General features: G+C 41.9%; 2 protein-coding genes across 3 annotated transcripts; one reads left to right on the forward strand and one right to left on the reverse strand.

Annotated features, from left to right (window-relative positions):
• Positions 1-1,279: 1,279 nt before the first annotated feature.
• LOC110536194 (ubiquitin recognition factor in ER-associated degradation protein 1) lies at positions 1,280-12,112 on the reverse strand. 2 transcript variants are annotated; one of them, XM_021621816.3, is made up of 12 exons: positions 11,934-12,112; positions 11,397-11,529; positions 11,158-11,190; positions 10,914-11,035; positions 4,338-4,468; positions 4,163-4,235; positions 2,818-2,886; positions 2,636-2,704; positions 2,497-2,547; positions 2,272-2,360; positions 2,038-2,122; positions 1,280-1,878 (listed from the first exon to the last, which is right to left on the reverse strand). In XM_021621816.3, the coding sequence occupies exons 1-12, from the start codon at positions 11,934-11,936 to the stop codon at positions 1,807-1,809; spliced, it is 930 nt and encodes a 309-aa protein (XP_021477491.1). In that variant the 5' UTR covers positions 11,937-12,112; the 3' UTR covers positions 1,280-1,806. The 2 variants fall into 2 exon arrangements, with proteins under 2 accessions (XP_021477491.1, XP_021477492.1); XM_021621817.3 differs by having other exon boundaries at positions 1,280-1,875; positions 11,934-12,091.
• An 11-nt stretch (positions 12,113-12,123) lies between these two features.
• cdc45 (CDC45 cell division cycle 45 homolog (S. cerevisiae)) lies at positions 12,124-22,659 on the forward strand. The gene is made up of 18 exons (XM_036936077.2): positions 12,124-12,438; positions 12,655-12,714; positions 12,821-12,913; positions 13,030-13,167; positions 14,027-14,176; positions 14,743-14,801; positions 15,327-15,375; positions 17,172-17,233; positions 17,334-17,384; positions 17,525-17,644; positions 18,244-18,375; positions 18,633-18,731; positions 19,270-19,431; positions 20,774-20,912; positions 21,428-21,511; positions 21,668-21,786; positions 21,931-22,007; positions 22,280-22,659. Exons 1-18 carry the CDS (start codon positions 12,388-12,390, stop codon positions 22,342-22,344), a joined length of 1,710 nt encoding a protein of 569 aa, XP_036791972.1. The 5' UTR covers positions 12,124-12,387; the 3' UTR covers positions 22,345-22,659.
• The last annotated feature ends 2,824 nt before the right edge of the window (positions 22,660-25,483 follow it).

The following is a 25,483-nucleotide window of genomic DNA, read 5'->3' on the forward strand; positions in this document are numbered from 1 at the left end:
GTCCCAGTTGTCTTGAAAGCACCATCAGCCTACATTCCCCTGTCCGGATCAGTCAACACATATGGCCTATATTTTATAGTAAGAATGAATATAATAGAACAAAATATAAACAATATTTTTCCCACAGAACTTGAGTGTCATTAACATGTGCAACTGCTGTCATAATAAACCAGTGGTATTTTGGAACAGAGCCCATGTGCTCATTGAGGTAGAAGCATTAGAATATGCTCTTCCAGATCATATAATACCATCTGCCCTGGATGAACCTCTGTATGAGCATTTCATAAAGTAGCTTTTTTGATCAACCTTGGATGTGATCACATTGCACACACTTTCTCTTCTCAACCTACTAGCCATTTGTAGTTTAAGTTAGAAACATGTGCACACTAACCCATCATGTATTCACTAAATATAGAGGGCTTTTAAATATTTATTTGTCAAAGTCAAGAAGAAAAAAATGAAAAGGAAGTGTGCACTCCAGTGGAGGCTGCTGAAGGGAGGATGGCTCATAAAAATGACTGGAACTGTGTAAATGGAATGGCATCAAGCACATAGAAACCATGTGTTTGATACCATTCCACTAATTCCGCTCCAGACATTACCTTGAGCGCTTTCTCCCCAATTAAGGTGCCACCTACCTCCTGTAGTGCATTCCCCCCACGCCAAATGCCAAAGTATTTCTGTGACAATAGACAAGAACAACTCAGACAGAACTACATGCATTTAAATGGAGAGAATAAATGCTTTTTATGCATTTCTGTAAAGCTTTGTGATTGACCAGAAATAGTTTGACGGACAACAGTGTTCATGACTTAATATGTGCCAATGAAAGGCAACATTTATACTCAGGACTTTTAAATACATTACTGCAATCATAACTAGGTCGGTTGGTGGAAATAAAAGTACAGGCTTTGTTGCCGGCATTACCAGTCAGATACAAAGAAAAGGCATCAAAAAGTTGGTGTTTTTCAGTCATGCAAAATGTCTAATGATTTCATTTCTCTGTTTTGTTCTATCCCAGTCCATACTGTGAGACTGCCCTCATCCTCACCAACCAACCATGCAGCTCAGACTCATAAATCCCTAAATTATTCACAAGTTGTTCTTGTATCCCTTTACTGTGTTTTGTTCTTGACTCCGCACACTTATCAATTACAATATGTAGCTATTTCAATAACTACTGATACACTTTAACATTAGGCTCTATAAACCAATATAATGGAAGCATCATTCCACACACAAATAATTTTAAGACAAAAATAAACAGATCTATACAGAGTGCATATTCAAAACACTGTACTTTACTTCAGAGTGTTGATAAATAAACAAACGAAATAGCATTTATCTACCACTCATCACTCAAAGTTCGAGTCCAACAGGTTCCAATGTCAGAGGAGCGTTTCCAAATTAATTTGATACATATTCCAAGAAAAATCAAACCCACTCCCAACATTTACAACTGTCATTCCGTTGAAAAGTAGAACATTGTTTATGATATTTATCATATTGTAGTGAAAGGAAAGGGTTGCTGTCTTTGAATGGGCTCATACCAGCAACTCTGGACTCTAACCACAGTCCCAATAACATTCCATTTTTTTGATGTGCTTTTAACATGCTTACCATGGGCAAGACCATTACAATATGATCAAAGGAGAGTAACGCCTTGTTGATTCCTGCCAAGGGAAAGAAAAAAAATGAACCCAGCTCTTTTCATGACCTGCCTTTATTGGTTGCTTATGGTGGGTGTGTGAGTATGTTTGTGGAGTCTGCAGTCAGTCAGTCTCTGCAGTTGAGTACTGTAGTGCCTCAAATCTTTCTGCCACCCTTCTTGCGAAGTGACTTTCCCTCACCAGAGAAGGCGATGAATTCCGAATCCTCCTGAAAACATGCAACTAGCTTTAGCGTACATCATTCAAATCTGGCACATACAATTTGAACCATCTAAATACAGCTTTTATGCCTTCCTGGAATTTCAGTGTTTGCAAGAAAGGGATGAAGCAGTTTATGACATTTTCCTTCTTTAACCATCATACTTACATCCTCTGTTGTTTTCCTGGGCAGAGGCCTAGAGTTTCTGATGAAGGTGATCCTGCCAACCTTGTACTCATAGTTAGGAATCCCTCTGCATTGGGACAGAGAGGGGTTAAATATTAAGATCAGAGTTGATTTCATCATAGCATGTCACATGTAGATGTGATCTGGAAACACAAAAGTTGCCCGGATATGGGGAAAGGATTATGGGATGTTTTAGGACTGATAATAGCTCCCAACCTTTTAATGTCACTGGGATCGATGGGGACGGGGCTGGGCTCGATGCCTTTCTTTTTGCCATCCAGACGATTGCCTGAACCTGTGAAAGCCTATAGAGAGAAGTATTCAGACTAATTCATGGGTTGAATTGAGGATTGCATGAGCTTCGCATAAATGAAAGAGAACGTGAACCATATGGGTATGAACTGAGGTAAGTAAGGAAAAAATCCATAAGCATAAACTCACTCTGAATCTCATGTCCATTTCAGTCCAAGTGTTGGGGTCTCCTTCCTCATCCTGTTGTGAGGAGTGATTAGAGTTCATCAAAACATACAGAATAAACACTGAGACCGGATTAGAAATACTCAACATGTGTTGTTCTTACTGTGGGCTCCTCTGGTGCTTTGTAACACCTCTCTGGTTCTTTGTAACCAAGCGGCGCATCAAAGTCCACCTGAGAGACAACAACAGGTATGGCTGGGTGAGGTAGAGCTATTAGGTACCATAATCTAAGTTAAAGTGTTGTGTCTCCACTTATGGTATGATAGATAGTACAGAAGATCTTACATTCATATCACATTCAATGATAGATACGGCCTTGTCTGGCTTAGTCTCCATCACTCGCAGTTCATAGATCTGAAATCAGTATAGAGAAAGATAACAGGTCAGGCACAACTGTATGCCACACACAGGCTGCCGGTGTCACATTATTTGGGGAGGACGGGTTCGTATTAATGGTTGGAACGGAATAAATGGAATGTTAACACAAACACATGGCTTCCATGTGTTTGATACCATTCCTGCCATTATTATAAGCCATCCTCCCCTCAGCAGCCTACTGTGATGCCACACCTTACATTTAGAAGAAACATTTCTGGTGACAAGTCAAATTCCATTACAGTTTTGCCTTGTGCATTGTAATACAGTCATCATACAGTATATGGCCAAATGTTTGTAGACACCCCTTCAAATGAGTGGATTTGGATATTTCAGCCACACCCTACAGGTGTATAAAATCAAGTACACATCCATACAATCTCCATAGACAAACACAGCCAGTAGAATTACCTTACTGAAGAGCTCAATTACTTCCAACGTGGTATCATCATAGGATGCCACCTTTCCAACAAGTCAGTTCATAAAATTTCTGCCCTGCTAGAGCTGCCCCGGTCAACTGTAAGTGCCGTTATTGTGAAGTGGAAATGTCTAGGAGCAACAACGGCTCAAATGCGAAGTGGTAGGCCACACAAGTGACTGAAGCGCATAAAACTTGCCTGTTCTCGGTTGCAACACTCACTACTGAGTTCCAACTGCCTCTGGAAGCAATGTCAGCACAAGAACTTCGTCGGGAGCTTCATGAAAGGGGTTTCCGTGGCCGAGCAGCCACACACACGCCTAAGATCACCATGCGCAATGCCAACATTGGCTGGAGTGGAGTAAAGCTCGCCGCCATTGGACTCTGGAAACACATTCTCTGGAGTGATGAATCTCACTTCACCATCTAGCAGTTCGACGGACTAATCTGGGTTTGGCGGATGCCAGGAGAACGCAACCTGGTCCATACAGAAATGGTTTGTCGAGATCAGTGTGGAAGAACTTGATTGGCCTGCTCAGAGCCCTGACCTCAACTCCATCAAACGCCTTTGGGATGAACTGTACCACCGACTGTGAGCCAGGCCAAACCGTCCTACATTAGTGCCCTACCTCACTAATGCTCATGGCTGAATAGATGTCCCCGCAGCAATGTTTCAACATCTAGTGGAAAGCCTTCCCAGAAGAGTGGAGGCTGTTATAGCAGGAATGGCGGGACCAACTCCATATTAATAGCCATGATTCTGGAATGAGATGTTCGATGAGCAGGTTTCCACATACTTTTGGCTGTGTAGTGTACCAACTAACTTCAAACAGTTACCTTTTCATTGTAGTTAATTGCGACAACATCTCCTGTAGTTAAGCAGGCAAAGTTTCTCAAGGCATTTTCCAACCTATAAGAGTGAAGTGAAAAGTGAGAATAATTTGCCTATTTTTAATGACACTTAAAGACAATGTGAAGAGGTGAGTGATTAAAGGTCTATAACTGTACATACACTGCTTTGGGGTTAGTGATATCCAGGAAGTCTGGGCTCTGTGGCTGGAACTTGGAGTATGTGGCCACCATGAGGTTCACACTCTCCACCTGGACCAGGCCTCCTTCCTCCAGCAGGAGATTCTGCATCATCTACAGGGGAAACACACAGGCAACCATGTCACTACAGACAACATACACACTAAAGTTCATGACCACAGAGAGGTGACGATTTTAATTAATGATTTTAATACAGGGCCACTGACACGGCCCGCTACCACACTTGCGGGCTCTCCTTCACCGTGGCCAACGTGAGTAAAACATGTTAACGCGTTAACCCTGCCCAGACGGCATCCCTAGCCGCATCCTCAGAGTATGCGCAGACCAGCTGGCTGGTGTGTTTACGGACATATTCAATCAATCCCTATCCCAGTCTGCTGTTCCCACATGCTTCAAGAGGGCCACCATTGTTCCTGTCCCCAAGAAAGCTAAGGTAACTGAGCTAAACGACTACCGCCCCGTAGCACTCACTTCCATCATCATGAAGTGCTTTGAGAGACCAGTCAAGGATCATATCACCTCCACCCTACCTGACACCCTAGACCCACTCCAATTTGCTTAACGCCCCAATAGGTCCACAGACGATGCAATCGCAATCACACTGCCCTAACCCATCTGGACAAGAGGAATACCTACGTAAGAATGCTGTTCATTGACTACAGCTCAGCATTTAACACCATAGTACCCTCCAAACTCGTCATTAAGCTTGAGACCCTGGGTCTCGACCCCGCCCTGTGCAACTGGGTCCTGGACTTTCTGACGGGCCTCCCCCAGGTGGTGAGGGTAGGTAACAACATCTCCACCCCGCTTATCCTCAACACTGGGGCCCCGCAAGGGTGCAATTCTCAGCCCTCTCCTGTACTCCCTGTTCACCCATGACTGCGTGGCCATGCACGCCTCCAACTCACTCATCTTGTTTGCAGACGACACTACAGTGGTAGGCTTGATTACCAACAACGACGAGATGGCCTATAGGGAGGAGGCGAGGGCCCTCGGAGTGTGGTGTCAGGAAAATAACCTCACACTCAACAAAACTAAGGAGATGATCGTGGACATCAGGAAACAGCAGAGGGAGCAGCCCCCTATCCACATCAATGGGAGAAGTGGAGAAGATGGAAAGTTAAGTTACTCGGCGTACACATCACGGACAAACTGAAATGGTCCACTCACACAGACAGTGTGGTGAAGAAGGCACAACAGCGCCTCTTCAACCTCAGGAGGCTGAAGAAATTTGGTTTGTCACCGAAAACACTCGCAATCTTTTACAGATGCACAATCACCGCCTGGTACGGCAACTGCTCCGCCCACAGCCGCAAGGCTCTCCAGAGTGTAGTGAGGTCTGCACAACACATCACCGGGGGCAAACTACCTGCCCTCTAGGACACCTACACCACCCGATGTCACAGGAAGGCCAAAAACATCAAAGGGCAACAACCACCCGAGCCAATGCCTGTTCACCCCGCTATCATCCAGAAGGCAAGGTTAGCACAGGTGCATCAAAGCAGGGACCAAGAGACTGAAAAACAGCTTCTATCTCAAGGCCATCAGACTGTTAAACAGCCATCACTAACATTGAGTGGCTGCTGCCAACATACTGACTCAATCTCTAGACACTTTAATAATAAAAAATTGGATGTAATAAATGTATCACTAGTCACTTTAAACAATGCCACTTTATATAATGTTTACATACCCTGCATTACTCATCTCATATTTATATACTGTACTCTATACCATCTACTGCATCTTGCCTATGCCGCACGGCCATCGCTCATCCATATATTTATATGTATATATTGTTATTCCTTCCTTAATACACACACGTGTAAGGTAGTTGTTGTGAAATTGTTAGATATTACTGCACAGTCAGAACTAGAAGCACAAGCATTTCACTACATTCACATTAACATCTGCTAACCATGTGTATGTGACCTATAAAATTTGATTTGAAATGTTTTGACTGTTCGAGTACTCCAATATCTTTTTCGAAAATATTTTTTGAACAAGGCCCGCTTTGGAAAAAAAATGCCTAATTAATCACAAACATTACAGATAACAAATCCTAATTGCCCCATAGAGACAGTGTACAAAACATTATGAACACTTGCTCTTTCCATGACAGACTGACCAGGTGAAAGCTATGATCTCTTATTGATGTCACTTGTTAAATCCACTTCAAATCAGTGTAGATGAAGGAGAGGAAACAGGTTAAAGAAGGATTTATAAGCCTAGAGACAATTGAAACATGGATTGTGTACAGTGTGTGCCATTCAGAGGGTGAATAGGCAATACAATGGTAGAAGGTGCCGGGCGAACCGGTTTGAGTGTGTCAAGAACTGCAAAGCTGCTGGGTTTTTCACACTCAACAGTTTCCTGTGTGTATCAAGAATGGTCCACCACCCAAAGGATATCCAGCCAACTTGACACAACTGTGGGAAGCATTGGAGTCAACATGGGGCCAGCATCCCTGTGAAACACTTGACACCATGTAGAGTCCATGCCGTGCCAGGCATAGACTGACCAGGTGAGAGCTATGATCTCTTATTGATGTCACTTGTTAAATCCAACTTCAAAACCAGTGTAGATGAAGGGGAGGAGACAGGTTAAATAAGTATTTTTAAGCCTTGAGAAAATTGTGACATGGATTGTGTACAGTATGCCATCGTTGTAAATAAGAATGTGTTCTTAAAATGATTTGCCTAGTTAAATAAAAGGTTCAATAAAATAAAAAATGCTCAGAAGAATTGAGGCTGTTCAGAGGGTAAAAGGGGATGCAACTCAATATTAGGCAATGCCATTTCAATATTAATTTATTGAAACCGTAATATCAACTGGTTACATTATATCATGAAACACAAGCTTTAAAAATGTCAGTAACCTTAGCAGTGGCGCTTGTTTGTAGAAGCCGATGGCTGTGCACTGGCATAGCCTTGTTTTGTGAATTTAGCAGACAAGATATGCGTAATTCCTGAGCCCGTAACACGGTCAAGACACATGTTATAGTAAAAAACATGTTGTAATATAAACAGAATTAAACAAAATATTTTTTCCAAGTGAAAAAAAAGTGATGCATCACGCATCTGGAACATAGCCATTACACAATTTCATTCTGTCTCGACACCAAGAAGTACCAAAAAGAGTGTCTGTTCAGAAAAGCAGAGAGAGTCCGGAGAGACGAGGCTTATTCAGGGTCCCAGCCCCAGACACATATGACCAGCTGCTAGATATAGGAATTCAACCGCTACAAGCACCGTTTTTCTGTGCATCATTGGCTGTAAGTGACAAAAAAGTGATCACTACACGAAAGTAGTTAAAGTGCTCTACCTTCGAACAACATAGCTATGATTTTTTGTTAGTTTATTATCCCAGTATTAATCATTACCCTCTTCATTGACTTATCGATTGTCCTACAGGCTCACATTTGTAGGCTACATTTAATAATATATTCAGTTGATCATGATGACAATTGTAGCCTAGATCCTTTGTACCGATTTTTCCCACTTAACAATGAAGTAACTGATAAAGCCCATTTTATGTGGCACATGCAAATGTGTTGCATAATGCATTATGAGTCTCAGATATTAAAACCTTATTTTCCTTTTATTTAAGGTCAATTTTACAACTACTTCTGGTAAAGTAACATATACTTAAGAGGTCCTTTGGAAATAATTGGTACATGTCTTCAAGAATCAGCCCAGAGCAATACAAAAGTATTTAATGCAAGAACCTCGGACACAATGTGCACCTCACAAAAGACCTCATCCAACATCAAGGTGCCCAAGTCCAGTTTGACATTGCACAGAAATTCAGCAGGACCATAACGAGAGAAGACAGACCTCATGCAGCAATTTGATAAAGACTGAGCTGACGCCAAAGTCTGGAAAGCACTCAATCTCAAGTAAATCTGAGGCCATCAACCATTTAGTAAGTGTGCTTCTTCATCAGAAGGAGTTTGCTTTGACACCTGGCAGGTTCTACCCGAGCATCCAGAACTTCAAAATAAACCTGCTGCACAAATTGGACTATGAGGAACAAGTGTAATGGATCAGATTCAGCAACCAAACTGACCTTACACCGCGAGAAGAACAAACTGTCTGTTTGGCACGCAGACAAAGGCACAAATGTTGACTGTTGATTTCAACTGTGGTGCTGAAACTCTGGATTGGAAACTGTCATCTTAAATGCCACAGTTAGAGAAGTAATTTAAGAAAGAGGAAAGACGTAATACTGAAACAAATGACAACGTAGACTGACAAAACGTGTATTTACTTTTATAACGTTACATTCTTTGTTGCATTTATTTATGCAATTATTTTAACTTTCTCCACATATTGTTACATTACAGCCTCACTCTAAAATGGATTTGAAAAACTCCTCAATCTACACACAATACCCCATAATGACAATGCAAAAACAGATTCAGAAATGTTGGCTAAAAAAGTAAATACATTTATTGAAGAACCTTCTTGGGTTTGATGCTACAAGCCTGGCACGCCTGTATTTGGAGAGTTTCTCCCATTCTTCTCTGCAGATCCTCTCAAGCTCTGTCAGGTTGGATGGGGAGCGTCGCTGCACAGCTACTTTCAGGTCTCTCCGGAGATCGATTGGGTTCAAGTCCGGGCTCTGGCTGGGCCATACAAGGACATTCAGAGACTTGTCCCGAAGCCACTGCTGTGTTGTCTTGGCTGTGTGCTTAGGGTCGTTGTCCTGTTGGGAGGTGTACCCTCGCCCCAGTCTCAGGTCCTGAGTGCTCTGGAGCAGGTTTTCATCAAGGAGCTCTCTGTACTTTGCTCCGTACCTCCCCTTGAGCCTGACTAGTATCCCAGTCCCTGCCGCTGAAAAACATCACAGCATGATGCTGCCACCACCACCATGCTTCACTGTAGGGATGGCCAGGTGATGAGCGATGCCTGGTTTCTAAAAACCTGTTTTCGCTTTGTCATTACGGGTATTGTGTGTAGATTGAAGAAGTAAAAAAATATATATATATATATATATATATATATATATATATATATATATATATTTTAGAATAAGGCTGTACTGTAACAAAATGTGGAGATGGTGAAGGGGCCGGAATACTTTCCGGATGCACTGTACATCCTTGCAGTTGCATGAGGTAGTAGCACAATTGTCACAGCAGCCATGTTTGGGTGATATTGGTTGTATGCCTTAATCATCAAAGAGCTGTAACAGTTTCAACCGCCTACAGCTGGTTCTGTTTGACACATACAGTCCGTTCTTATATGAAACTCAAACAAGCTGTCTTCCACGGTACAGGATAAATGAATTTTAGCTCATGCCGTCCCTCCCTGCTCTTCCATATGACTGCATGTAGGACTCAAGGTCTTGAGGTGGTCCATAGTTGACTACATGACACGCTTAAAGTCTATCCCCATTCCCAGTGCTGAAGTAGCCATCACAACTCTGAGATTAGATGACTCATTTTTCAAGGCTGCGATTATGTGCAATTTTATGCCCTTGGTTGTCTCGGTGCATGTTGAAAAGCCTGTTTTCCAGTGTGTCCTCTGCTCCTGCTGGATGCACAGATTTCTCCCCAAGGAACTGCTGAAAAACCTTGATGTACAGCAAAGAAGTCTTCAATTATCTTACAGTATATGACAGTCCTTGGGGTCTCAGGCCCTGAGCAACCATGAATTCTAAATGGCATCAGTAGTTCGCAAAGTAGCCTAAGCGGAAAATATACAGGACGCAATTATTCCAAAACTGCTGCTTGTTGTTGGAACACATTTTCCTACTTCAATCAACCAGTCCATTTTGCATTTGTGACAAAACTGATGCCATTTGGCAAGGAATGTAGGTTGTGTGTCTCATCAGTTAGATACGTTTTTATAGGCATTTCTGTAGGCCAAACGGGAGCTTGCGTGCGCCCTCAGCACACATGTGTAGAGGGAGCGGTCGGAATGCAATTGAGTGAAAGAGACACGGAGGGGAAAGGGAATTTAGGGAGAAGAATTGTATTCTTTTTTGTTGTGCCCCACAAATGTACATGTACAAATGGAACACTAGAGTCAAAGCAAATGAACGTTTGTTTTTTTAGGGATAAGGGTGACAAAATGTCACTTGCCCGTTCAGGAAGCCACAAAGCACATTCCACCAAATAGTTTTGCAGTATTTGAAAAAAAAAAGTGATCTCTGGTTAAAGATGGAGTTTTAAAGTAGTCCATTAGAGTACTCATGCCCATCCCTAACTTTAATGCACGTTACATAACATACACTGTTCCCAATTTAAAGCATCCATCCATCCATACATACATATACATATATATTTTTGGGTTTAGGTGTTCTCACTTTATTTAGACAGAAAGGAAATCAGAGGGGGAAACAGGCAACAAGGAGAGAAACAGTGGAAAGGGTGGGGATCAAACCCTGGTCTCTTGTGGGGAGTCTTATATATTTGACTTGTGCCAGGGAGTGTTACCACTTCACCACAGCTCTGCAGTTAAAGCATCCTTTGATATAAATATGGCACAAGGTTTATAAAAAATAAGTGTTGAAATAAAACAACCCTGCTCACCCAGTGTGGCAGGTAGCAAATCCCCTCATCTGCTACAAACTCCAGGACACCACAGTGTGTCATTCTGTCGGAGTTCTTGTTGGTAAGTTTGAACAACATGGGGTAGGTGATGTTAAGTCTGCCTTTGGGGGAAAAGAGTGAAGGGTAAGAAGAAGTCATCTGTTGGGTATAAAACTCTGGTTCGGAAAAATTGCATATGTAGATCATCAGAGTTTAAATCTGGATAAAGTAGGAGTATACTTACTTAGTTGGTCAAGTGCAGATGGCGGCATTATAACTATAATGAGAAAACAGAGCAATATGAGCACTACTAAACACTTAGAGCAGGATAAGGCTGAATCAACTGACAGTAGGATGACAGTGACTGCAATCTCTACAGTCACTTCACTTGTGTATAGGACACTGGGGCAAAGCTTAGGTGTCAAACTCCATACATTCCTGGTATAGTTATGATATATTTGAAAGTTAATATAGAATACTTACTTTTTCCTCCTTTCTCCACATCAGACCGGTCGTTGGGACCCGCTAGCATGGACACAGAGTAGCAGCGGTATTGAGTGGAGAAGCGGTTTTGGAAAGTCCGTGGCATCGGGTGGTCAAACATGTTGAAGGAAAACTGTGGCAAATATTTAGAAAAACAAAAAGTAGTTAGGTCAGGTAAAAATGAGTTATTTTTAGACAGTTTGTTAGACAACGTTACCCTAACTAATTTCAAATCCAACTTTAATTTCAAACATCATCATCATCATCATCATACCAACTAGTTAGCCTACTTCATGTGAAACTAGCTGACAAGTGACACCAGTTAACTTTTTAAAGCTGTACAATTCACAAGTAAAGTTGCTGAGCAAGGTAGATATTAATTTGTCAGAATGATGGTGCATATTTCCTTTGATTTGAATGGCTAACTATTTCCTACAACAGTTAACGGCTAGCTAGTGAATTCCGATACGATGTGGCACTGGTTATGTTAGCATTTTTCATAAGCAACAGTCAAAACCAGTGTTGTCGAGTACTTACCATGATGAAAATTAGCACTCCAAACGTTATATATCAAAATGTATAGAATAAAGCTATACTAAATAGCGTATTCTCCGACAAACTGCCTGCTGAAACTCCAATGTTATCTTCCGCTTAGCCGCAACTAAAGCAGGAAGTGACGGATTACCCAAAACAAAGCATGAACACCAATCAGAATCCTAACACGAACATTCTATCCTTTGTGATTGTCTAAACGCGCTGCCGCCTACCTGCATGCAATTTCTATTGGTCAATTTTACATAAGCCTACAAAGTGGAGTTTTATTGGTTGTTTAACATTCGGCAGCTGAAGTGCGAATTGGCGCCATATTTCCAACAAGGACAATTTGACCATACGACAGAAAAGCTCCTGGCTGCATTGAACAATAATAAAGTACCCGTAAAGTTATTTTATATTTTTCTGTTTTTATACAACCTTAGGAATATATTGTAAAATGTTTATTACGGACATAAGAAAGGAATTCTACGACGTTGTTGTCAACCAGGTAAGAACTTCTGACGCTGGATTTAGTTTCATGTTAACTAGCGCGTTATCTAACCGCAGAGAGGGGTGAAAATAGGAATACCACCGACATTTTTCAGTCAACTAACGTTAATTATTCGCCTGCTATTTTTGCTAAATAAAATAGGATGTTAACGCTAACGTTACTTTTTTACAAACTTCTGTGACTTGACTTGATCTGTTCCTCCATTACTTTCAGAGAGTTGCCCTCCTGGTGTCATCTGAAATCGATGCACTCTGCGCCTGTAAGATATTACAGGTAAGTCAAGGCCCCATCTTTTGCTGTCAAATAAGTTAACTGATCTGCTACATGTTTGTCTAATTCACATGTTTTCTTACTGCCTCTTTCACCCCCATCTACCCAGGCACTGTTTCACTGTGACCAGGTCCAGTACACCTTGGTGCCAGTGACAGGTTGGCAAGACCTTGGTACCGCCTTCTTAGAGCACAAGGAGCAGGTAATGTGAGACACCTGTCCACACCTGAATACCCTGGAATTCACCTTATTGTGTCTAACATGATTATCAAAACTACAAACATCCATGAAGGTGTCTGTTATTTGCTCTCATTTCAGTTCCGCTGTTTTGTCCTGATCAACTGTGGGGCCAATGTTGATCTCCTGGAGACCCTTCAGCCAGAGGAAGATTCCATCTTCTTCATCTGTGACACACACAGACCTGTGGATGTAGTTAATGTCTACAATGACACCCAGGTGAGCAGTCAATGTCTATCCTAAATGACAGCCTTTTCCCTACATAGTGCAAAAGTAGCACGCTATATGGGGAATAGGGTGCCATTTAAGGTCTAGCCTTATAAAACTAGCTCACTGTGTGACTTATTTACTAATCTTTGTCTGTGCTTGTTTGATGCTTTTCCCACGTCGGGAGCTATATCCGTGGGTGGTTCTGATTCAGAATGCCACGCTATGCCCAGGAACGAATTCAATTATTAGATGCTACTACCCCCTCCAAATCAATACCAAATATGGATGTCAGTGTTTGCTCGCACCCGCTCCATTGTACTTCCTGTCTGTGTCAGCATGGTGCCTGTGTTATAAGGCTGATTAGCTAGGACATACAGGTGTGAAACACAGGTGTGCGTGCAAAGCGAGAACACAACATGGAATCCATCTTTGGTTTTGATTTGGCGGGGGGTGGTAGCATCTAACAATTTCATTTAATAGTTTCTTATGCACTGCTCGTTCATGTAAGGGATGACATTTTAAGAAGGACTGTCTACCAACTATGGATATACATTCCGACATGGAACACGTGCTGCTACATAGGTAGTCATTTGATCGCGAGTTATCTCGAACGCATTCACTATGCAATACAATTAAACCTCTTAAGTTCAATTATTAATAAAGAGGTTTAAGTTTGGGCTAGTCCTTCACAAGGGGTTGCTTCACTTTGGCAGCAGTTGGGTGACTTCAGAGGAGGAAAGTCCTTTAGGATACTGCCTTTGAGATGATAATGAGCACAGAAGTTGCTGTCCAGATGAAGAGCCAGTGTCAATCAGTGTTCTGAACTCAATCTCCCACAATCCACCCCCCCCCCCCCCCCCCCCCCCAGGTGAAGCTGATGATAAAGCAGGATGATGACCTTGGAGTGCCCTCCTATGATGACATCTTCCGTGATGAAGAGGAGGAAGGTGGCAATGACTCTGGGAATGAGAGTGACGGAGGCTCTGAGCCTTCTGGGAAACGGAGGCGATACGATGAGGTATACTATGCTGTAGAGCTGAGACGATAAACCAAAAATTATCGACGCTGACCACACCGATCACTTATTGCAGTAATTTTGAAGATATTGTTCAGTACGATAAGTAGCCAATACTAAAGAAATGTAAAGTTTAATATGAAATAAGTTTGCTAATAAGGGTGATTGTTAATAGGACAATTGATGACTACAACCATCAAACTAGTAGTAGTTTAAAGGATAAAAAAATGGTACATGCTATTTTTATAAATGTATCATTCTATTTATTGTTATCGCATCAATTATATCCATATCGCAATAAATTGCCTTTTGTCCACATCGACCACCACTATGCTGTATTGATGTCACAAAAGTTGATAATAAAAAAGAAAAATGATATTGATCCCATCCCACCTCTACTTAACCCTTTGATCCAAGTTGGATACATATTTCTGATTCTTATTAATGTTTATTTTGCCAGGTGTAATTTTATTTGCATATGACAATGTTGATTTCCACAAAAAGTAGATGAAGCCGATCAAGTTTGCAGTGATGTATTGTTATTTATACCAACATGTTCCCATGTTTAGGGGGAAGTGGAGAGGAGGATTGAGCGACAGAGAGCAACGAGAGAGTGGGAGGCAAGGAGGTGACGTTTAAAGCCCCCATGCAGTCTTTTATAATTTAATATTTAAATCATCCCTGTTTGGTTAATAAATCACTGTTTATTTATTGAAAATTACTCAAATATATTTTGTATAATTTATTTCCCTGAACCAACTTTGGCCCTTGAAATGCTCTGTCTGATCGAGTGTGCGAAGATGTTTACTTACACAGCCCTAATTGGCTGATAGGATGATCTAGAGCCCACCCCCGTACCCAGATGAACAGTCATTGACTCTTTATAATCGGATCACATTGTCATGATGTGGGCCAGAAGTTCCATCCCATCTGAACAGGCTGAATTTCCAGGCATTTAAAAAAAAAAATTTTTAAATGGTTCTTACACAAAAAGGGCAATAACACCGAAATTGTGATAATTATGATATTTTGATCTCATTGTGTGGCCTTTAAAAATAATAATTACAACAGGTAAATCACGGTTTTAACCACACTGCCCCTTTAAAGGTTTAAACAGTCTTATAACTTTGACTTTTGAAACGTTTCATTTCAGACGTGAGATCCTGTTTGACTATGAGCAATATGAATACCATGGGACTTCGGTGAGTATGCATTATATATTGGTTATGTTGAAACTTGCTGTGTGTGTGTGCGATACATACATTCATGTAGAAATTGTAAAAATAAAGAAAAACCCTTGAATCAGTAGGCATGTCCAAACTTTTGTGTGTGTGTGTATATATGTGTTATATAAATAACATGGACATTTCTAAGTGACCCCAACCTTTTTTCATTTTTATTTATAAAAAAGAAAAGAAAAATGGGGGTCACTTAGAAATGTCCATGTTTTCCATGAAAACATACATGAAAGGAGTTGTTAAAATGAATAGGAAATATAGTCAAGACGTTGACAAAATTATAAATAATGATTTTTAATTTAAATAATAATTGTGTCCTTCAAACTTTGCTTTTGTCAAATAATCTTCCATTTGCAGCAATTACATCATTGCAGACCTTTTGGCATTCTAGTTGTCAATTTGTTGAGGTAATCTGAAGAGATTTCACCCCATGCTTCCTGAAGCACCTCCCACAAGTTGGATTGGCTTGATGGGCACTTCTATGGTCAAGCTGCTCCCACAACAGCTCAATAGGGTTGAGATCTGGTGACTGTGCTGGCCAGAATACCAGCTGACTGCTTCTTCTCTAAATAGTTTTTGCTTAGTTTGAAGCTGTGCTTTGGGTCATTGTCCTGTTGTAGGAGGAAATTGCCTCCAATTAAGTGCCGTCCACAGGGTATGGCATGGTGTTGCAAAATGGAGTGATAGCCTTCCTTTAAGATCCCTTTTACCCTGTACAAATCTCCCGCTTTACCACCACCAAAGCACCCCCAGACCATCACATTGCCTCCACCATGCTTGACAGATGGCGTCAAGCACTCCTCCAGCTTCTTTTAATTTTTTTCTGCTTATCACAAATGCTCTTCTTTGTGATCCGAAAACCTCAAACTTAGATTCGTCTGTCAATAACACTTTTTTCCAATCATCCTCTGTCCAGTGTTTTTATTATTTTGCCCATCTTAATCTTTTCTTTTTATTGGCCAGTTTGAGATATAGATTTTTCCCTGCAACTCTGCCTAGAAGGCCAGCATCCCGGAGTCGCCTCTTCATTGTTGACGTTGAGACTGGTGTTTTGCGGGTACTATTTCATGAAACTGCCAGTTGAGGACTTGCGAGGCGTCTGTTTCTCAAACTAGACACTAATGTACTTGTCCTCTTTTTCAGTTGTGCCCCTAGGCCTCCCACTCTTTCTATTCTGGTTAGAGCCAGTTTGCGCTGTTCTGTGAATGGAGTAGTACACGGCATTGTACGAGATCTTTTAGTTTCTTGGCAATTTCTCGCATGGAATAGCCTTCATTTCTCAGAACAAGAATAGATTGATGATTTTCAGAAGAAAGGTCTTTGTTTCTGGCCATTTTGAGCCTGTAATCAAACCCCCAAATGCTGATGCTCCAGATACCCAACTAGTCTAAAGAAGGCCAGTTTTATTGCCTCTTTAATCAGGACAACAGTTTTCAGCTGTGCTAACATAATTGCATAAGGGTTTTCTAATGAACAATTAGACTTTTATAAACTTGGATTAGCTAAAACAACGTGCCATTGGAACACATGAGTGATGGTTGCTGATAATGGTCCTCTGTAAGCCTATGTAGATATTCCATTATAAATCAACCGTTTCCAGCTACAATAGTCATTTACAACATTAACAATGTCTACACTGTATTTCTGATCAATTTTATGTTATTTTAATGGACAAAAAATGTGTTTTTCTTTCAAAAACAAGATTTCTAAGTGACCACAAACTTTTGAACGTGTGTGTGTGTATGTATGTATGTGTGCAGGCTGCAATGGTGATATTTGAGCTGGCATGGGTCCTGACTAAGGACACTAAAGATATGCTGTGGTAAGTGATCTTATAAATGTTTTTTGTGAAATTATATAAATGTAATTTATTGCATATGCAGACTATGACAACAATCTGTTAAACATTTGATGTTGGACAGGTGGGCCATCATTGGGCTGACTGACCAGTTGGTTCATGATAAAATCACTCAGTAAGAATATTTCACTCCAACTCTTCTATAACACTTCAAATCTGATGCAACATCTAGGATGCCTACAAAGTTTTTGAAAAATACAAAGCTCATGTCTTACACGAGCACTAACTTCCTTGTATTGTTCCTGTGCCTCCCAGTATGAAGTATGTAACAGACATCGCTACTCTGCAGCGCCACGTCTCACGTCACAACCACCGGAACGAGGATGAGGATAATTCTCTCTCTATCGACTGCATGAGGATCTCCTTCGAGTACGAGTATCCTTTAACTTCACTGGCCAAAGGACCAGGGGAGCTCAGACTTGTGCATGACAACTAGTTGAGACCTAACTTTTTGAGACCTTTGGTTCAGCTATTTTGTTGCTGTGGTGTTTTCTAGGGCTGTGACGATACCAGTATCATGGCAAGGAAACAAGACGCGAGGCGGATTTAACTTCAGGAAAACAGCCCTAATGTTGGAAACAAACAAACAATTGTTGTCATCCAGAGTCACATTTAGTTTATTTTCCAAGGTATAGGACACTAGTTTACCTACTGCGGGATTTTAAAGAAATGAAAAGGGAAGTTCTCATTTTTGCCCTGGTTTTGCCTCGATATGAACGAGTATCGTAATACTGGTATTGTCCCGGCCCTAGTTTTTTAATTTGGGTCCGCCGTGTTGTTAGTAAGCGTTGCCACATTCTTGTGGCTGTGTGTATGCTGTCCTGACTGTCACCCTCCCGTTCCTCCCTGTCATGTGTTATTAGTAAGCGTTGCCACATTCTTGTGGCTGTGTGTATGCTGTCCTGACTGTCACCCTCCCGTTCCTCCCTGTCATGCCTTTCTCTGTGTGTTAACCCCTTGACGCCCTGTCTCAGTCTGCGTCTGGCCCTGTACCAGCACTGGTCTCTGTTTGAGAGTATCTGTAACTCCTCTTACACCTCCTGCAACTTTAAGCTCTGGTCAATGCATGGCCAGAAGAAACTCCAGGAGTTCCTCGCTGACATGGGGTATGCTATCCCCAATTTATGACTGTCAAATAGAATAGGATCTCCATCAAATTATCATTTTAGGAACATGCATGACTCGCTTTCTTGAATATCAATTACTAATCAATTAGTTAATGGAAGCTACAATTAGTCTGTAGCCTCTGAAGGACAAATGTCACTTCATCAAAAGTAATGGGCAGCAGTTTGTTTTGATTTATTGATAACAATGGATTGTTTGAAGGCATCATCAAAGATGGTTTCTGTTTGTGTTGTCCCAGCCTGCCCCTGAAGCAGGTGAAGCAGAAGTTCAACTCCATGGACATGTCAGTCAAAGAAAACCTGCGAGAAGTTATAGAAGAATCCTCCAACAAATACGGGTAAGAGTGTTTGTCTATTCTAGTGCATCAAGATATCTGTAATCCCCATTATCAATGACTCTGTGTATATGATGAATAAAATATGCCCTTCTCCTAATATGCCCAATAGACTATTTTCGAGTACACGACACAATGACGTCACGTACAGATGTGCGCAACTCTTGGCAGCAGTAAGAAAGCCATTGCCATCTGCGCCCGTTCGACATAGCCTAGATTCACTTTTTTATTACTCCTAAACAAAATACCTTTGGTGTTCTCATACGCATACTATGTTTTGATTCTCACTTTAACAGTCGCTAAGATTCCATTTGTTTGCAAGCTTTGGAAAATAACTGTTTTGGGTACAGCAGTTGTAGTGTGAAATGCACTCATAAGCAACATGTAAATAGAGGCTTTTTTTTTTGCTGGCGTTCTAAATTATAAGAACTCCCACTTGTTCTGCCACTAACTTGCGCGCATCGCCCTTGTGTGGCAATGTTTGTAAACACAGAAAAGGGTCTATAGCCCTCATTTAATGCTGTTTTCTCTGTCCCTTCAGTATGAAGGACATCCGTATCCAGACTTTCGGCGTTCACTTTGGCTTCAAGAACCATTTCCTGGCCAGTGATGTCGTGCACGCTACTGCCGCCCTGCTGGAGAGCACTGAGAAGGACGACAGCCCCGGCGACAACTTTATCAAGGCCCTCGACTGCCTCTCCAGGTACACACACGTACATGCGCACACAAACTCTCCATAAGAAATGCCTTTGACTGCCTGTCCTGGTGTAGGAGGAGTACTGGACAATCCCAGAAAGCTGGATTGTTCTCTTATTCCTTGTTGAGCTCATGATGAAATGTATAATGATTAACAGAGAGCACAGGGTCTTGGGCCCTCACAGTGCTCGCCCCATGTGTGTATTCACTTGGGATCAAACGGGAGAGGGGCGAGGGTTGGGCGATTATTACGAACCTTTATCGATGACGATTGACAACCTCGTGATGTGACAAATGATGGTTTAGCCTATTTGAACTTGACTGGTGCTGCGCCATAGGCCTGAAGAACGAGGGTCGGACAGGGCAGCACACGAGTGACATTCAGAGGAATCTGCCTATTCCTGTTTACTATAGCCTATTTCAATAAATAGCCTATGTTGTATAGGGCAGCAGAACGCAAGAGAGGAATTTAGGCTAGACAGAATTCCACCAAAGCAGTGGAAAATGTCCATTCAGGAAATGTTTCTAGCTCTGTCGGATGCACAGACGTTAAAGCTTAAACTTATTACGTTTTATAACTGACACTCCTTAACTATATTGTCTAGCTGTTTAAAAAAAAAAAACGCTATATTCCCTTCTCTCCATTCAATATGACCTTTGGGCTAGGCCAGGGGTTCTCAAACTTTTTGGGGCCGGGGGCCACTTTTGTGATAGCAAATTCACCAGAGACCCCCCTCATTTTTCATAATTGATTGGATTTGTAAAGCACCTTTCTAACAACCAGAAGTAAAATCAGTTTACATAGTAGGGGGAATCTCACCTCATCCACCACTAATGTGTGGCACCCACCTGGGTGATGCACAGCAACCATTTTCTGCCAGAACTCTCACCACACATCACCTATCAAGTGAGGAGGCCGATTAGGTGGCCATAATGGAATGGGGCCAGGGTAGGAATTTAGCCATGACACAGGGTTTAACACCCCTACACTAATGATAAGTGACATGGGATTTCTTTAATGACTACAGAGTCAGAACACCTCTTTAACGTCCTATCTGAAAGATTGCACCCTCGCCGGGCAATGTCCCCTTCACTGCCCTGGGGCATTGGAATCTCCATAGACCGGAGTCGTCGTCCCTCCCCCCAACACCACTTCCAGCAGCATCTGGTCTCCCATCCATTTTGAGTACATAATCACGATATGACAAAGGTTCGCCCAACCCTAAGAGGGACCTATTTGAATTATGTCCAATAGTAACACATTGTGTTTGCAAAAAGTGTTACGGTGTGCACTAATGAATACATCCCAGGTGTTGGAATGATCCCATCCTGTTTTCTTTCCTCTGAAGGAGTAACCTGGAGCGTCTCCATGGTGGCATTGATTTGGCTAAGAAGAAGTTGATGGCCATCCAACAGACTGTAGCCAGTTGCATCTGCACCAACCTCATACTGTCACAGGGACCCTTCCTCTACTGCTACCTCTTGGAGGTGTGTGTTATACAGTATACTGTTACCACTGTAATATCACGGTACCAAAATGTCATGATACTTATGATGCCAGCATTTTAGAATACCATAGTACCACTTCATATGATACTACCAAATGTTTTGGCCCTACTGTTTAAAAAGCCAATGGGACCTGTTATAAAATGTCTATAAAGTCTGACATTTTTTATAAATTCTGTATAAAAAAAAAAAAGTTTAGCAACTAATGTCTTGTTTGCGCTGGTCCAATAATGTCCACTTGACTTTCATGAGCATATCATGTGGCAGCAGTAATCAGCCTGCCGCATCCCCTATCAGTCCTCACTCGCCTGTTTCTCTCTGTTCGCTCTTCCTGGACATCTGTTCCTCCATCAGTTGAAACGTAATGTAGTGGTGATGATGAGAGGGAATGCTGCCTGGTATCGTTTGTAAAATGTTGGTATCGTTTGTAAAATGTTGGTATCGTGACAACACTAGTGTGTGGTACGTCCTCCCTATGACCATCCATCTCTGTGCAGGGAACTCCTGATGTGAAGCTGTTCTCCAAGCCCATGGCCTTGACCCTGCTCTGCAAGTACCTGCTCAAAGCCTTTGTCCGCTCTGTGAGTAACTCAGTATTTCACTTACCCATTATCCAAGGCCCTGTCTAGCTCTTGCCCCTGGTCTTCAATTAGTTTCAAACAAAAATGACAGAGTTTTAGATGTTTGTTTATGGTATTTTGCATCGCTCTTGCTTGTCTGCCTATGCCTGTACATAGACGAGGAATAAACGATGTAAGCTGCTGCCCTTGATCATAGCTGCTCCCATGGATGTGGAGAAGAGAACTGTCATCGTTCTAGGCATCCCACCTGAGTCTGAGACATCCGACAAGAAGAAGTGAGTTCATAAGTTGTGTGCCTGTCTCAGTGCAAGCACTTGAATGTTCTTTATGTTTTGGGCAAAACTAAAACAAATGCTAATTTTAATCTTTGTTTTGTTCTCGCTCTCTCCCTAATTTCTTTCTCTCTCCTTCTCCAATAGTTTCTTTGGCCGTGCGTTTGAGAAAGCAGCAGAGAGCACCAGCTCCAGAACTCTCCACGACCACTTCGACACCTCTAGTAAGTCAAATGTTATTGTAATTGTATATATTTTCCACAAGAGGGCAGACATGACACACTACAGATGGGCCTTGTTTAGCAGTACACTGGTGTCGTACATATATTTCAGTACTTTATTTGGCTGTCATACAGGTGCTTTCTCATGTCATTGTTACAGCTTTAATCATTACATCATCAGGTGTTTAAAAAACATTTCCCTTGCACCTGCTAGCCATAACAGCTCAAATTGAGCAATACACATGCTCATACTTACCTATGTTTTGCCTTTGCAGTCATTGAGCTAAAGATGGAGGACAGGACTAAGTTTCTGGATGCCCTCATCACCCTGCTGTCCTAAGGAGTGAGCTAACTAAGACACACTGATGTATGGATAAAGTTCCTGAAATTGATATGTGAAATCTGTAGATGCTGGAAGAGACTCTATGACATTACAACTAGGTTCATGCCCAATGTGATGGAGAAATCTCTATTTTGTGCTTCACCTGTTTTGGCCAATGTTATGTATTTTCATTTCAGGATACTTTGTGATGCCTACATGTATATTGTACTGTTTTTCTACGTGTATTGTGAGGGTTTGTGTTTTTAATCTCATGTAAATACATTTTTATACATTCATGTAACACTTATTAAATGATATTTTATTGATGTATAATTATTGAAGTTACCATCTACTAAGAGAAGGAATGATACACTTGAAACATTTACTAGTAATAGGGGTATGTAATAACATTGAACTTTGGCGCAGAATGTGATATGGACCGTAGAAACTGCTTAACCATCTCCCTCAGTATACTGATCTGGAGCATAGGTTAACACACAGACCGTGGCCCATATAGCACAGTATAAATACAGTTCCATGGATGGGTGGGATCCAAGTCCCTCTCTGTGGGCTAATTGAGCCCCATGTCTCAAATCAGTAGGAGGTCATGACCCACAGAGAAGAGGGTTCTGGGGGTTTCACAGGAAAGGCTGATCTGCTCGCCATGGTGAAAGCGAAACGTGCCAGAAGGAGCTTACTGAGCTAGGGGAGGGGAACAGGATCCTCATAGCAGACGTGGTGTGTCTACTGTGTATATTATTTTATTGCCTTGAACACAAATGTGGATGTGTAACAATCTGACTTCCTGCTGATTGAATGTTTGGATGTACAGTATTATTGTATGTTCTCAACTAACTGGAAAATGGTCAGATGAATTTGCTATGAAGATAAAGCTCATACTGTTCACTGGTCTGGTGAGAGACATCTTATGATGTATAGTTCTATTGTTTACTATTTCATATCCTCTAAACACACCCCACTAGTTACTGGGTAGGTCCTGTTTATTTTTGAGTGATGTTATTACCTAAAGTGAGTTGATGGAGCCAAATTATTGTTTACTTTACTTGGAGTTTAGGAGAATGTCTCTAGATTGTAAAGAATTAGAATTTGGCCACTGGGATTTTGAACTTGGCAGCCATAATATCCCTAGTCTGGCTACACTATTCCACTGTTCCTTTACATTGTGAACTTCTTATCAAGGAATGTTCTGGCATCTGATGACGTCCTGTCTGCCTTTTCACCAAAAGGCAGCATGGTTGTGCCCCATCCCCCAATATCACCCTCACATAGCCTCACCCCTAGTACCTATACCCCAACCATACAGAGGTCACATCTTTCAGATGCCAGTGAAACGTGGAGAAATTGTGAATTCCAGTCTATTATGGTGTCTGCCCCCCCCCCCCCCCCCCCGCTGGCATTTCTCTCAACCAAACCACTTCACCCCTCAAACCCCATCCTATTCTTCAGTCCCCTCTTTCACCTTTCCAACCCCCAATGGTGGGGGGCCACTGGCCTTTCTGCTGCTCTGCCCCGGAGGAATGCAACACTACCCCCTGGTCATGTCACAACTACACGAACACACTCACATGTGGCAGGAGAGGGGTAGCGTGTGGGACAGAGGGTATTTGAGGGCCTCACAGTCACACATGTTGCCTTTACTCCTTGGGGTTAAGCTACTTTGTTCACAGAAGGAGCCCAGTGACTACTTTACCCAAGAGCACTGTGTGAGAGTGTGTCACTGTGTCAATACAAGTATATCTCTTTATTTGTACAGTACTGGATATTTGTTAATTAGTTAGAAAGATTAAGAGATTTGAAAGTTCTAGGGAAAACATTTTCCAACTTTCTTAATTTTACTTAATGATTAACAACTGCAACATCCTTCCAAACGAATCCACTTTCAGAGTGTAGGAAATGAGTTGTGATCTCTTCTACAGGTTACTCTAATAAAGAAATGTGGTCAATAAACTATGTTACAGTGGCTGTGAAGCATTCAGGCACATACATACATACAGCATGTCTCAATGACTTCTTGCACAGTAACCCTCTTTCTATCTAAAGCCTTTTCACTTGTTTTCTTCCTCTCCCTAACAATCCAGGATTCCTGATAGGATTAGCCAGACTGGACAACCGGGAACAAAAGCCCACAGCTGACTCCCACTGTCGACGCCTGTCTCACAGAGACGCTATGCTGGGGAGGGTGAGTGGGCTACACACACATACGTTGCCCTCCCCTAGTCATGCATTCACTGCCATCATCAGTAGCTCCCCAAAACATCAGCTGGGGTCTAAAGATGCCCCTCCCACTGTGACCTTTAACCTAAGTGACTGCCAACCTCTGTGACCTCTCACAGTTGTAGGGTCAGCCCATAGAATAAGAATATTAGGATCTCTATGGGTCAACCTCTGAAGCTGGCATTACTGTGTTCTTTCTAAAAGCACTCTTGAAAAAGATTTGAGTAGAAATGTTCATGTGCAGTTTTCTTATTTTTTTCATTGGTAGTTTAGCAATGAACCTGACTACAGTGTATGCATGTATTCTTTCATTTCTTCAAATATAGATACCATCGAACTACAGACCACATTGTGAAGAAAGGACCCGCTGCTTTCTGAACGTCTAACCATATACCCACCGTCATGGATGTGTGACTATACCGAATGTGAAGACACACTCATACACGCAGCATGGAGAGGCCAGTGTCTCAGATGAGTGGGCAGCCTCATTCACGGCCAGACCTGGGGCTTTTCATGAGAAGGGACTCGCGCTGCACTTCCTTTAAACCTCAGAGAGGGAAGGGCAATTTTTTTTTTTACACTACCCTAGTTTCCCTGGACACCAGAGACATAGGGTGTCCAGCCCTGAGAGGTCTGAATCATGCTGTTTGTGCTACTTAGTACAAAGATAAACTTTGAGAATGATAGAATACACTCACACACTCAAGAATTAGCTAAACACTAATTTCATCCTAAACAACTAGTTTGTTGTTTATTTTTCCAAAGCTGTTCTGTCGTTTGCAGAGCAAACCCACAGCAGTGCCTGGAATAGCAACACTGAATTTCCTGCAAGACGCAATTAATGTCAAAACAATGCTCTCCTCAGGATCCTGTGTGTGTGTGGTGTAAATATGTGGGCCAGCAGGCACAGCTGATACTAAAC

Source organism: Oncorhynchus mykiss, chromosome 11, assembly GCF_057628025.1.
Source record: "Oncorhynchus mykiss isolate SJ-2025 chromosome 11, ASM5762802v1, whole genome shotgun sequence".
Classification (NCBI taxonomy): Eukaryota; Metazoa; Chordata; class Actinopteri; order Salmoniformes; family Salmonidae; genus Oncorhynchus; species Oncorhynchus mykiss.